At 50.8% G+C, this 14160-nt stretch overlaps 1 protein-coding gene and 1 non-coding gene across 2 annotated transcripts in view; both read right to left on the reverse strand.

Moving 5' to 3' along the window:
* Positions 1-14160, reverse strand: part of Ergic1 (endoplasmic reticulum-golgi intermediate compartment 1) — a 115911-nt gene that overhangs the window by 44121 nt on the left and 57630 nt on the right. The window contains exon 3 of the mRNA XM_004665019.3: positions 10031-10103. Within this exon, the coding sequence (XP_004665076.1) occupies positions 10031-10103 (73 nt within the window). The remainder of the gene's footprint in view (positions 1-10030; positions 10104-14160) is intronic.
* Trnar-ccu lies at positions 2479-2551 on the reverse strand. The gene has a single exon. It is a non-coding gene; the product is annotated as a tRNA-Arg (tRNA).

Here is a 14160-nt window from a genome sequence, read left to right on the forward strand (position 1 = left end):
AATCTCATCTGTAATGCGCCACCTAAGGTAGCAGCCGCAGGCTGTGAACAAGGAAGCAGTAGGCGGAATCATTATCCTTTCACCATAGTTAGGGGACAAGTGGATCCCAGGCAGCCACACCACCCTACTGCCAGGGACAGTGGCAACATGCGTTTATTCAACGAACAGTTTTGGCATCTACTGTCTGTCAGGTGCCACAAATGACATCAAACCAGATGTGGTTCCTGCTTTCATCAAGTCTCTGGACAGAGCCAGAACTCACTCACCTCCATACATGCGCCGCCATCGGCTAAGGTAAGGGCTTTCGCGGAAGGCTCTACGGTACTATGAGAGGGCCTGCAAGGCAACCGCCCCGGCCGCGGGGAGCAGCTGGCTGGGAAGGATCCTCTGAGATGCTCATTATGGTCTGCAGGTGTGATCTCAGCAAGGAAAAGGAGGGAGAATCCTGACAGCATGTGTCAATGCCTGCAAGTCTGAAGTCCTGGGTTGACTGGGGAACTGAATGAGGGTGACTACAGAGAGCAAAAAAGCAAGTGTGGAGCATGTCATAGGCACAGTGTAGGCAGGGCTAGCCCGGGCAGCTTGGAAATCAAGCTCTTGCGACTTCATGCTGTGTACAGTCATATGGTCAGGCTTGCCACTTCAGTGGGTCCCCTCTGACTGCTTCAAGGACTAAAATGGGCCACTGTGTGTGCATGAGAGAGACCAGATGGGCGATGGCCACAGTGGACCGAGCTGGGGAATGGATACAGGACACAGAATACAGAGGCAGGCCAGACTTGCTGATGGAGGGATGGTGTGTGGGGCTGGGCTGAGAGAGGCATGCAGGTAGATAGCTCCAGTTTTTTTTTTTTTTTTTCCTGGACCCATTCCCTGGGCCAGGAGCATGTGGGAGTACAGCAGAAGTGATGGGAGGGTGAGATACTGTGTCTTACAAGCTGTGCCGAGCTTGAGGTGTCATGGAGACGTTTCTGAAGAGCTGACAAGAGGTCATCGGGCAGCCCTGGTTGAACCCACTAGTGATACCCAGATAAATGCCCATGAGGTGAAGGAACTGTATCTCCAGGCCTGGTCATATGAGCTGTTGGAAGGCACAGTGATCTGGAGACGGGGGGCTGTGGCTGTGCTAAACACTCATTAAGTCAGGGACTAGAGAAACACTGGCCAACGGGTGCTATGTTACAGGCAGAGAGAAGTTCCAGTGTTGCGCACAGGTGAGGTGACGACAGTCATAATAATAGGTTGTATATTGAGAGGATTTTTAAATGTTCTGACCACAAGGAAATGATAAACATTGAAGGTGAAGGATATACCTACTAGATGGACTGATCATTCCACAATGTATCAAAACATCACCTTGTCCTCCAAGCTATTACATTTTGTCAACCGAAAATAAAACTTTGGGGCTGCAAGGATTTCTCAGACAGAGGTTAAGGCATGTGCTTGCAAAGCCTGACAGCCCAGGTTTGATTCCCAAGCACTCACATAAAGCCAGATGTAAGGTGGTGCATCTATCTAGAGTTTGTTTGCAGGAGGCCCTTGTGTGCATGTTCATGCTCTCTCTCTCTCTCTTGCTCTCAAATAAATAAAATGTTTTTTAAAAAAATTATTTTTATAAAAAAAAATTAGGGCAGGAGAGATGGCTTAGTGGTTAAGGCGCTTGCCTGCAAAGCCTAAGAACTCATTCTCTACTCTCCAGGTCCCATGTAAGCCAGACACACAGTGACGCAAGCACACACGTCTACACAGGGGTGCACGTGTCTAGAGTTTGACTGAAGTGGCTGGAAGCCCTGAGGCTCCAATTCTCTCTCTCTCTTCCATAAAATAAAGACCAGTCTGTTGGGCTTGCCTCAAAAAAAAAAAAAAAAAAAAGTGAAAAAAAAATTTCAGAAAAGAAAAGAAAACTTTCCACATCCACATGCATTAGGAACCTTAAATGCTGTCCAAAGGCTGTAAGAGAGGAAGACCATCCACTCTAGACAAGTGCACTCCAAACAAGCTGCTTGAGTGGCCCGTATTGTTGGTAAAGAATACAAAATGCTGGGGCAAGGGAATTTCATTTTTGCTAAAACCCAACCTAGTATGATAAAACTGGTGCTCAAGTGACAAGGAACTGTGAGTCTGCTTGTTTGGGACAGCTGCAAGGATATTCTTGGGAGTCATGACAAGCCACAGATATGGGTTAGTTTTTAAGGTCACTGAACCCCCACCCCAGGAAGCTGGATATGGGTAGGGGTTCATTAGGGAGGCCAAATATATATTCACATTATCCTGTCAGCTCCTGTGTGGTGTGCTGATTCTCATTTTGTATTTGTCTTCCCCCCCCACCCCAAGGTAGTTCTCAATCTAGCCTAGGCTGACCTGGAATTCACTATGTAGTAGTCTCAAGGCTGGCCTTGAACTCACAATGATCCTTCTACCTCTGCCTCTCAAATGCTAGGATTAAAGGTGTGTTGCCATCACCCGTGAATAGCAAGCCGCCCCACGTGGGGCTTGAACCCACAATCCTGAGATTAGGAGTCTCATGCTCTACCAACTGATCTACCCGGGTGCCCTGTGATTCTCATTTTAAAATCAGAATGCCAAGGTTCAGCAAGAGGGTGTTCCACCTTAAAGATCACCCAGCAGGAAATGGTTGAGCTAGAATCTTCACCAAGGTTTGCCTAATGCCTGAGCCCTCAGGTTTCCCATGGCTCACACTGCTTCCTCTCCTCCTCTGTGGGATCAAGGGAGAAGGCCACAGAATAGGAGAAGGGAAGCCAGGGGTTTAGCCTGGGCTGCCTTCATTGTACTGGCAGGTACTGGACAGAGCCAATGGGCCAACAAAGGACAGGTTCAGCCAGATAAGGGCTCTCCTTCCCTCCACCCCTCAGCCTTTGTTCTAATTTGCCACATCAGACAGAGGGATGTTGAGTAAGTGAACTGCTGCATGATTAACTGATGGATCACACAGGGAGAGCAAGCGCTTCCCTTTCCCAGCTTAGCTCAACTCTCTTCCTTGATGCATTCACCTTTCCCACCTTGGCAAGGCTGGGCCATTATGCATTGCTGAGGGCTTATGGGATGAGCTCATCGCCTGGCAATCCTGGCAGTTAACACTGGCACCGAGAGAAGCAAATCCTAGGTGTGGCCCAGGTGAGCTCACTGTGGTCCCAGGAAGATTCTCCTAGGCACAGTCCCTGCCCTCTCACCAGAAGAACTGGAATGACTGGCTTCCCACACTAAAGAGCCACCCAGCGCAAAGAAATGGAGGTGCCAGCCGGGAGGGCAAAACGCATGGCTGGCTGGTGAATATTCTCAGCTGGCCTGTTACGTAAGCCTAGAACTGGATGCTCTGGGCGCCTTCCCGGAGGCTGTGGGGTGGACAGGGTTCAATCACCTATGCCCCTTGCCCGATGAGGTCAGCGTGGCTGCCTTCCACGTCCGAGGAAAATATTCCAGGTCTGTTAGTTTCCTGCCACCCCCAGGCACAAACCTGCCCACAGTCACCCACAGGTTGCGGGGTGGGGAGGGGGGAGGGAAAGGGCACTGCCAAGACTAGCGAGCTCCATTGGCTGGGGCTGAGATGATTTTAAAAGGCCAGCAGGCAGTCATAAATCAGCCCACCTAGAAGAAAATAAGCTCTTTCTGTGGATTCACTGGCATTTGAGGATTTGCCGGCCTGATACCGTTACCAGTGTGGGCAGTGAAAAGACCCGTCGGGAGGGGTGGTAGACAGGTGTGGCCTCATCTCCAGCTTCACTCCTGTAGAAACTGGGGTGCCTGGGACAGGCTGCTTTGCCTTTCTGAACCCCAGTTTCCTCACGGGAACAGCTGGAGATGCTCTGGGTGACCTTTGAAAGGCTGCCCCAGGCTAAGAGAGAGAGAAAGGGAGAGAGGGAGTGTGTGTGTGTGTGTGTGTGTGTGTGTGTGTGTGTGTGTGTATTCCTCTCTACAGCCAGAGGCTCTGCTTGGTAGAGAGCACAGTGCCATGGGGAGCTCAAGCTGCCAGCTGCCGAGTTTACTTCCTGCTTCTGTAATCTCCTGGCTGACTGACCTTGGGCAAGGGGCTTTGTCTCCCTCTGCCTCAGTTTTCCCAGAAATGGAACATGGGCTGTAATAGGATGGCTGATCGTCTATATCTGCATGGTAGACAATACCCTTGGGCTCAACCAATTGCACGTCACTTTTTTTTTTTTTTTAACAAAAAGGAAATTTGCACTGGATGTGTACTGACTGTTCTTTGTCAGTGTTCTTCAAACAACAAAGTATAATGGTTGGCATGACATTTACATTGTGTGCCATGACTTAAAGCTGATATGCTTTATGTAAGGGACTTGAGCATCCAGGGACTTGGGTATCTTGAGGTAGGTATCCCAACAATTCTCCAAGACACCAAGGGACAACTGCTGGTAATAAGGCTGCTAAGTGGGTTCAAAGGCTGCTAAGGGTAATGAGAACAAGAGACGTGTTAAGCATGGTCTTAAAAAACAGTCAGTATTCTATAGCTATATTTTTTTGTTTTTGGATTTTCGAGGGAGGGTCTCACTCTAGCCCAGGCTGGCCTGGAATTCACTATGGAATCTCAGGGTGGCCTTGAACTCATAGTGATCCTCTTACCTGTGGTGAGGATCCAATGTGTTTATGCATGGCCCAGTGTCTTCTGGTTCATTCCCCGACCAACTGGAGGATGCTCCAGCTTTAAGCCTCAAGCTGACTGCGCCAGGGACGATGCTGGGGTTTATGTGTACGATGCCTTTTCCACAGCGAGCCACTGCTAGACAGGGCTACTGTGCTGTGGGTGGAGGAAATGGGGCTCAGAGGATAAAAAGCAGAGGTCTCAGCCAAAAAGAGGACAAGGAGGGTCCTCCAGGGACATTGGGCCAGTGCCCTGCCTTTCCCTCTGCATCACATTATCTGTAGGCGGACAGAGATCTCATGGCCCCAGACAGACAGGTGATTTTTTTATCTTGTGCACGTGTGTGTAAGAGACAGTATGCATGGTATGGTGTGTGGGATATGCTTGTGTGTGCCTGCAGGGGTGCGTGCCCATGTGTACACACATGGAGGCTAGAGGAGAACGTTGGATGTCATTCGATTTTTGTTCATCTACCTGTTTGCTTGAGTCTCTCAACTGGGAGCTGCTGCTTCTTTTAAAGGCCAGGAAATCCTGGAGATCCATCCTCCAGTCTCCGTTCCACTCCCCGCAAGGATACAGATGTGCAGGACCACACTCAGCTTTTTACCCGGGCACTGGGGAATTGAACTCCTGTGGTCTCAGGCCCTCTTGGGTCTTCCCAGTCTTTTTCTGGGACTGTTAGATGTGCCACCCCAGAAACCTAGGGCCTATGGAGTTGCTCAGAGATCTTACTCAGACCCTCCTCCATCACCTCCACCTGCCACACGTGGGTAAGGCAGCAGTATCTAACACTGATACACACACACACACACTCACCCACCCCAGGTCAAGGACCCCTGGACCTCAGCATAGAGTACGTGTTCACAGGCATCTGTGGAATGAATGTGAATGCAGACAGAGTGCTCACTCAGGGCTCCCAGCAGCAGGAGGGCGTGTACTGTTGGAGGAGTGGGAATGGGGGCGCGCATTCCGGGTGGGGGAGGCACGAGTCTGGACCGCACCAGTAGAGTCTGCCTGGAGAAGAGGTAGGTAAAACTTGGCCTTGTAGGGAGAGAGGAAGAAAGGGACTGAGAGGTATTGGGGGGGGGGGATGTAGGCGGAATGTAGCTCAGGGCCTTGAAATTCTAGGCTGAGGCGGGAGTCTGATGACATCTATGGAAAACAATTTTATTTGCTTTTAGAAAAGCACTTGAATAGTTTGGATTCCCGCCCAAAGTTGCTGACATGCTCCGTGCTTTACAAGTTGATCAAATGGAAACTTCCACGCAGTAGCAAGTGAGGCTGCAAAAAGTGGTGGGGCGGGGGGGGGGGGGGGGGGGGAGGTCTGCCTGGAAGCCTGCGGCCCCTGGCTTTTAAATTCTTCAGTGAAAGCATATCTACTGGCCCCCAGGTGGATGTCCAGAAAGACACTCCATGACAGACAGCTGTCCAGGCAAGCGCCTTACCCCGTTACTGTGCTCCTCATCAGGACCTGGCTCTCACAGTCACCCTACCCTAAACCCACCTTCCTGAGCAAATGGACTTGTCACTCAGTGCCCAGGAGCCTTTAGGCCTCCCATTGCTATGGGCAATGTCACTATGCAACGTGACATCCCGGCTCTCCGCCAGCCCTGCCCACAATCCAGGCTCAGAGCACAGGGACTGGGCAGGAGGGCTTCCCACGCCCTCCTTGGCTAAGCTCCTGATTGCCCCAATCTGGGCCCACTGAGGGGATATGTGAAGACCTGACTCCCAGGGTTCTCTCTTCTTACTTGCTCTCTCACCCCGGAAGTGCACCTAAGCACTCCAGTCATCAAATTTGACTAAAAGCGGTGGCTTCCATGCTCTGGGGGCTCTAAAACATGCCCCGCAGGGAATGACGGGGTGGCGCGCTCAGGCGCGGCTTGAGTGTCTGACAATCCTGGGTTTAGACCTCGTGGGGTTTTAAGCCTCCTGGCAAGCCACTTTCTCTAGCTTCAAAAAGAGTAGCTAATGGGCTGGAGCTGGCTTAGCGGTTGAGGTGTTTGCCTGCGAAGCCAAAGGACCTAGGTTCGATTCCCCAGGACCCACGTAAGCCAGATGCACAAGGGGGCACATGAGTCTGGAGTTAGTTTGTAGTGGCTGGAGGCTCTGGTGTGCCCATTCTATCTCTGTCTCTGTCTCTCTCTCTCTCTCTGCTTGCAAATAAATAAATAAATGTAAAAAAAGAGGAGCTAATAATAGTTGCAGCAACCTCAAGGGCTTCTGCGACAAATTTGGAGACAACCATCACAAAATGCTAACCTGGGCATGTGGTTGCCTACAGTAGTTGTAGCTGGGAGGCACGAAAAGGCACATGATGCTATAAATGACCAGTGCAGGGTGTGAGTTGCTATATTCCATTATTACCCATCCTCATCAGGTTAATACCTATTAAGAGGCAACAGAGCCTGGGTAATCAAAGACGAGCACATTCTGCACGCTGCAGCTCTATTCCCGGAGGAGTGGCCGGCTCCTCTGGGAACATGGAACCTCTGAACATCCTGTGGGGCCACTTTCCTGAGCATAATCACTGGCCAGCCTAACCCCAGCTTGGAATCCAACCACCCAAACAAATCCGCCTCCCTCCCGTGGGGCCAGGCCAGAATAAGCGTCCTACGTCACTGATAACCACAGGCCAGGGCTGCATCGTGTTGATCCAGCCGGCGATGACTCACCCTCATGGTGAGAGGGGGCCACTGACCCACTATGGTCACACAGTCCCCCAAAAGAGGACAAACTCACCTTCACTTCTTCCCCAACCTGCTGGCCAGGAAGGTTTATAGAGCAAAGAGCCCAGAGGGGCAGCCCTGCTTCCTGCCTGCCCTGTGTTCAGTGCTGGCCCCCCTGACAAGTCCTGTGCCATGGCGAAGAGGCAGAGGCATAGGAAAGACAGGGCGCTAAGTACCCAGCCCTCAGTGAGGGCATCGGCAGGACGCAGGCAAAGGGGCTACTTTTGTGCCTTCTAGTCTCTCCTTCCTCCTCACCAGGGATCAGCAGGCGGGAAGGGGACGTGCTGGAGCAGAGGAGGGGACAGCCGTGGGAACACACTGTGCTCCGTAGAGATGGGGCCCCACCCTGGGTAAACAGTATGCAGAGTCGGCTCCACCCACAGTAGGTGGGGCCACCTGCTCAACTCTGGAGTCAACACTCACTTGCCTGTGGTCCAATGCCATAGGTGCTAGCTAGCATACGGTTACCAGGTTGAATTCCCTAAGTTCCCCAGGGCTCCCTCCGGGAGGCTAGGAAGGCTCCTTCTTAACCAAGGAGCAGAATGAGGAAATTAGCGGTCACTATGTAAGGATCATACATCAGACACAGAGAGGCCTGCAGGCCAGCTGAGAGTTAGATGGGAACACGCAGGTCCCAAGAGACACTGCCTGGCTGACAGTGAAACCCACAGGCGCTGGAGTACCTGTTAGCCAGGTGATGTGCTAAACAAACAAAAAGAAAGATGATTAAACAGAAGGGCTGGGCATGGTGCCGCAAGACTGTTATCTCAGCCCCGGGGAGGCAGAGGTAGGAAGATTGTGAGTTCAAGGTCAGAATAGGCTCTACAGTGAAATCGTATCTCAGACAACAACAACAACAACAAAAACCAAAAGGAAAAAAACAAAGTTCACAAGAGAATACATGAATATTTTATACAAATATTACGCTATTTCACAGAAGGGACTGGGGCACCTGAGGATTTTGCGTTTGAAGGGTCCCGGAGCCAATCCCCACAAGGATACCAAGGGGATAATTGCAGTCTAGCTTGGCCTGCTTGTGGGCTGTGTGCAGAGGAGGCTTGACATGTCCACAGAGTGAGTAAGCGGGCCTGGCCCGTGACCAGCAGCTCACGTGAGCTCTGTAAACTGGTGATTACAGGGCTGTGGCTCTGCTCACGGCTGTCTCCTCTCTCCCCTTCACTCCCTTTGCTCTACGGCTCTTCACACACACCTGCCATTCCTGCCTCAGGGCCTTTGCACTTACTGGTGCTCCTGCCCACTCCCCATGAAGCCATGTACCCAAATACCTGCTCCCTTCTGCCATCCTACGTGTACCACTCTCACCCTATTTAGAACACGCCAGGTCTGTAGTGAAGTCCCCTCCCCCCCACCTGCCTGCCCAGAGAGGATGGCACAGCCCGGAGAAGCCAGCAGGTGCCTGGCTGCCATAAAGGCTATACTTTATGATGTCAGTGAGTAACAGGGTAATGCTTCCCTCTCTGGCTCATGATAGAGTTAACCCCTGACACAAATGTGCATGGAGATGATGAACTTGGTGAAGGTCACTGCCCACTGTAGGCCATGGGAACAAAACCCTTTACCTGACAGCAGCTTGGCCTAGGGGCCTTATCTTGCTGTTTCTCTGGAGCTGGAAATGAAGTTTAATTCTAAACCACTCTCCCTTAGCAATATTAAGACTCGAGAGGTTCAGAGGCTTGTCCATGGTCACTTGTCATTCAAGTTCTGAGTCTCTCAATGCCTTCTCTTCCTATCAGTCTGAGGTCCCCTGGGCTTTGGTGCTATCAGGGTTAAAAACAGGATCAGAATGACAGGTTGGCAAACTCCCCTACATCAGTGGTGGGCAGGAAGCTATATCTACAAACCAGCCAAGAGGGGGCAAAATCTGCCTCTCCTATGGGATTGGGAAGCGCCTCTCAAAGCCAGTTTCTTCTGTAAAGAGGGGGCCATTACTGATGTCCCATTAATAGCTATGGCCAAGGAGCCTAGTTTTAGCTTCCTATTGCCTTGTGGCTGAGAAAAAGTGAAGAAAATGGAAACATCCCATGAGGAGAAAAAGAAAATTCTAGGAGTATTTCCAGGGAAACCCAGCCACAGGAGGTTTTTGAGCTTGAAGTCATGGCCCAAGGCAACAGGCTCCAATACCCCAGAGCACACTCTGAGCATGTTCTAGGCTGTCCAAAGACAGATCATGCTAGGAACTGGGGATGGATGACTGCTGTGTAACCTCACTGCCAGGAAACCCACAGTGACTCCTCTGAGTGTAGGCCTGAGAAATGAGAGGGGCTTCGAGGAGGGGCAGCCTGATGTCAGCCACCTCAGCCCTCCACGAAGAAACCGCCTGAATTTTCTGAGATCTTCTAGCTACAACAGCCAGTGACCCTGACATGACTGGGGAGAGGGATAACAAAAACACTGGTCAAACACAGGCCCCGCGGTGATGAGTGAGTGAATTCAGTTCATTTGTGGATCCAGAACCCCCACACACTCTCTTTGCTTTGACAAAGAAAAAGCCAAGTTTAAAATCCTTCTGTGAAACAGGAAAAGCAGCTGATGCCTCAGGGCCTGGAGAAGAAGCAGTGAGATAGCTAGCTCAGAGGCATCAGTGCTTTTAAAACAAACCCTCCCTCTTCTGGATCCCAGCGAGCAAGCGTGGAAGGCCCACCAGGCCCAATGAATGACTTACACTTCTGTCGTGACGAATCCAGTGAGTTCCGACAGGAAGAGGAAGAGGATGAAGAGGCAACAGCAGATGGAGACTGTGAGAGAGAACACCAAGAGTGAGCAGCTCAGGACGCAGAACGCCCCGGTCCCTCCTTGCCACCTCGAAACGAAGCTGCCTATGGCCCACAGGACACAGACAGGGTGGGGGCCCCTTTCCACAGACCCTCAGAGCCCCCTCTGACGTATGGCCTCAGTAGGAAGCCTCGGAAAGTAGGTGCTGGACCGACTCTAGAGTGAAGGTGGACTTCCCGACACTCTGGTGGCCAGCTGGGCTCTGGATTCTTCAAGGGCTCTTTAGTGCCCAGGGCAGCCTCAAAGAGAAGCTGCATACTGGTGGCCCCACAAGGTGTCATTCTATGTGGCTTGATGATATGTATTTTAAAATGTGGGCTGGAGATGGCTGAGTGGTGAAAGGCCCTCACCTACAAAGCCTGAGGGCCTGGGTTTGATTCCCCCAGTGTCCATATACAGATGCACAAAGTGGCACATGTACCTGAAAAAAGAGACAGAGAGAATGGGTGCACCAGGGCCTCTAGCTGCTTTAAAAAGACTCCAGATGCACGTGACACTTTGTATATCTGGTTTTACGTGGGTACTGGGGAATCAAACTCAGGAACATGAGTTGTTAGGCTTTGTAGGCAACTGCCTTAACTGCTGAGCCACCTCTCTAGCCCAGAACCTTTGTCATCTATAGCCAAGGTACTTAGAAAGATTCCTGGGCACTCAGGCTGCAGGTCCAAGTAGGGCACCCCACACTGACCCCCATGTCTGTACACAGAGACAGGGATGAGCACACTCCCAGCCTCCGCCACACTTTGAAGAAGCTGTGCGAATGTTAGCCCTTTACTATTGTAAGATACAGGAACACGTGCATACCATAATGAAAAAAAGGTCCAGCTGGGCACAGAAATATATACATGATGTCATATATTACATGCTGTATTATATGACACATATAAACAGATATATGTTGGCCAGGTCTGTGACCCCAACACTCAGGAAGCAGAGGTGGGAGGGTTGCTAAAAAGCCAAAGGTCAGCCTTTAGTACACAGTGAGTTCCCGGCCAGCCAGGGCAATATACTGAGACTCCTTATTCCTAAACAAAACATAAAGAAAAAAGTATACACACAGACATTCATATCCCTCTCTCCCCATTTTCCTCTAAATAAACAGCAGCACTATAGGCGTGCCCTTTCAGCCAATCATACTCAGCAACCCGTGTCTAAATGGGTCCTACATGAGTTTAGACGGTGGCCTTGGTTCGTCTTCCTGTTCGTGGCATGGAACTTAAGTTCAAATGTCTCCTCCAGCTGGAGTAAACTCACTGGAGCAGCTCAGCTACCAACTCAGCACCTGGTTCCTGGCATTCCCCTTACCTGCCAACTGTGGTGATTGCCCAGCCCATGGAAAAGAATCTGCCAGTAGACAGAGCATCCTATAGCTGGCACCCTGTGCTTTTTTTTTTTCCTTCTTCTTCTTCTTTTTACTGGCTAGTCATACCGAAGCCACATTTTAGCACCATTTTTCCCTCTCTATCCCTGGCCCTGCAGAATGCTGTCACGTAGGAAATGGAGATTTTCTGAGGGCCAATGGTGACTTGGACGGATAGAGACCTTCCAGTTGCCCTCCCTTACTCCATGCCTGCAGATAGGCTCCGAAGTCCTAACTCTACCCACACTGCAGGTGGAAATGGGAGTGGGGAAAGACGTGGAGATGCCTCTTTCTGAAATCTTTGTGCTTTCTCAAGGTCGGTACCAAAGCCTGGGCAACCCAGCAGGTACACAGAACGACTCAGCTGGGTCCTGAGAAGTTCAAGGGCCCCATCACATTGCTGTACTTTGCACTGTGGTCTCCGGGCCTAGCACAATGGATAAATATTTGGTGAACAAAACGAATGGGTAAAAATCCAGGAAGGCATGTAGGAAGAACTTCAACCCAGGCCCTGGGATACTGACAGTTGGATGAAGGCTTTGGTTCCCCGTCTGGGCAAAGATCAGACACTATCTGACTCCAGACTTCCGAAACTGGCTCAGGTCCTGAGAGGTCGGAATGTGACCCCAGGAGGACACTTGCGAGGGAGAACCTGAGTGCAGCTAGCGAAGGGACCATGGATCTGAGTTCTACATCCTGCCCAAAGGTCAAGGAGCCTGTCCAAGGTCACACAGCTATGTAAGCAGAGAAGATCAAAGCCCAGACCCTGACCTGGGACTCTCTGGAACGGTGCAGTGTCCTTCCGCTATTAATAGCCCTTTTCCCAGTGCAACGCAATGGCACGTGTCTAAGATGACTTGCCTGGCCTTGCTGTGGGAACCTCAAGGACAAAGACCAGAGTCCGTTCATCAGCATAGTCCCAACACTTGGCGTGGAGCCTGGCTGCAAGTTCAGCTAAATATGTGTGCACTATATAGTAGTGAAAGGCTGGCTTCCTGTATCTTATACCTTCCCCTCACGTAAAGAAATACACCTCAGTACTGTTGGTGGGAATGCTCATCAGACCACGGCCCCATGGCCCTGGCAGGATCTGCTAGCTAGCAGAACGTGCTGGGACAAAACACACAACTACATGTTGCATATAGAAGGAAAGGGTTTAATTTCAGCTCACAGTCTCAAGGGAAAGTTCCATCACGGCAGGGCAAGAATGGCAGAGCAGAGGCTGGGCATCACGTCTTGTCACGTCAGCTAGGAGGGACCAGTGAGAGTGAGGTAGCTAGTGAACACCCAGTGGGCTGGGCTAATAACACTCAAGGTCCGCTCCCAGTGACACACCTCCTCTAGCAAGGCTCCACCTCCCAAAGGTCCACCAGCTTAATCACAAACACGTGAGGCCATAGGGGACACTCCACATTCAAACTACCGCCAGTACCTTACAGAAGTAACTATAGAAGGAAACAGAAAGACACGAGCAAGGATATTTCTAATGGCAACAGGTTAGGCTCAGAAAGGCCATGTGTTAGGGGCTGCTTACATGAACTGTGGATCAGCCAGATAGTGGAGCAGGAGATGGCTGGATAGAAGGCAGCCCTGTGGATGGCAGGTAGGGAAGGTGTCCAGGATGCAGCAACAGAAAGGAAGAGGAGGAATGTACACATAGCCGGACCCTTTGTGTGAGAGACAATGATGCAAGTGTGTTACAGCTGGATGTGGTAGTTTGAATGTAAAGTGTCCCCATGGCTTCATGTGTTTGTACTGAAGCCTCATACTTAATCCCAAGCTGGTGGAGCCTTTGGGAGGTGCAGCCTTGCTGCAGGAGGTGTATCACTGGGGGCAGATCTTAGGGAGGGGGTTTTTGAATCCAGCCTTACTGAGTGTTCATAGTTGACTCTTGCTGGAACCTCCAAGCCACTGTGACAAGATGTGACGTCCAGCCTCTGCTCTGCCATGCTGTCCCCACCATAATGGAACTAACTTCCTCTCACAACTATAAGCAAAAAGAAACCCATTCTTTCCATAAGCTGCTCCTGGTTGGGTGTTTTGTCCCAGCAACAAGAAGGTAACTGCTATCTCCTAGAGTTCCAGAAGGACACAACTGGTTGTTCAGCATGTCAGACAAGGGGAGACAGCAGGACTCTGCAGAGGAGAGTGGTTTCAGCTGCTGCGTGGCAGCTAGGAAGGGGCAAGAGCCCGTTTCTCATGGATTAGCAAGTGCCTTTCTCCAGTGTTCCCCTAAACAGAGTTTCTTGGGAAGGGCATGGGCCAGAGCTGGTCAAGACTCTACCTTGAAAAAACAAATACATACACACACACACACACACACACACACACACACACACACACACACACACACACACAGATATATATATATGTAAAATTTAGAGAAAGAAAATGGGCACATCAGGACCTCTTGCCACTACAGACGAACTCCAGATGTATGTGCCACTTTCTGTGTCTGGCTCTACTTGGGTGCTAGGGAACCAAACCCAGGCCATCACGCATTGCAAGCAAGTACCTTTAATCACTGAGCCATTTTTCCAGACTCCTTTTTCTTTTTCTTTTTTTTTGAGGTAGGGTCTCACTCTAGCTCAGGCTGACCTGGAATTCACTGTGTAGTCTCAGGCTGGTCTTGCACTCACAGTGATCCCCCTACCTCTGCC

This window comes from Jaculus jaculus, chromosome 6 (assembly GCF_020740685.1).
Source record: "Jaculus jaculus isolate mJacJac1 chromosome 6, mJacJac1.mat.Y.cur, whole genome shotgun sequence".
Lineage (NCBI taxonomy): Eukaryota > Metazoa > Chordata > Mammalia > Rodentia > Dipodidae > Jaculus > Jaculus jaculus.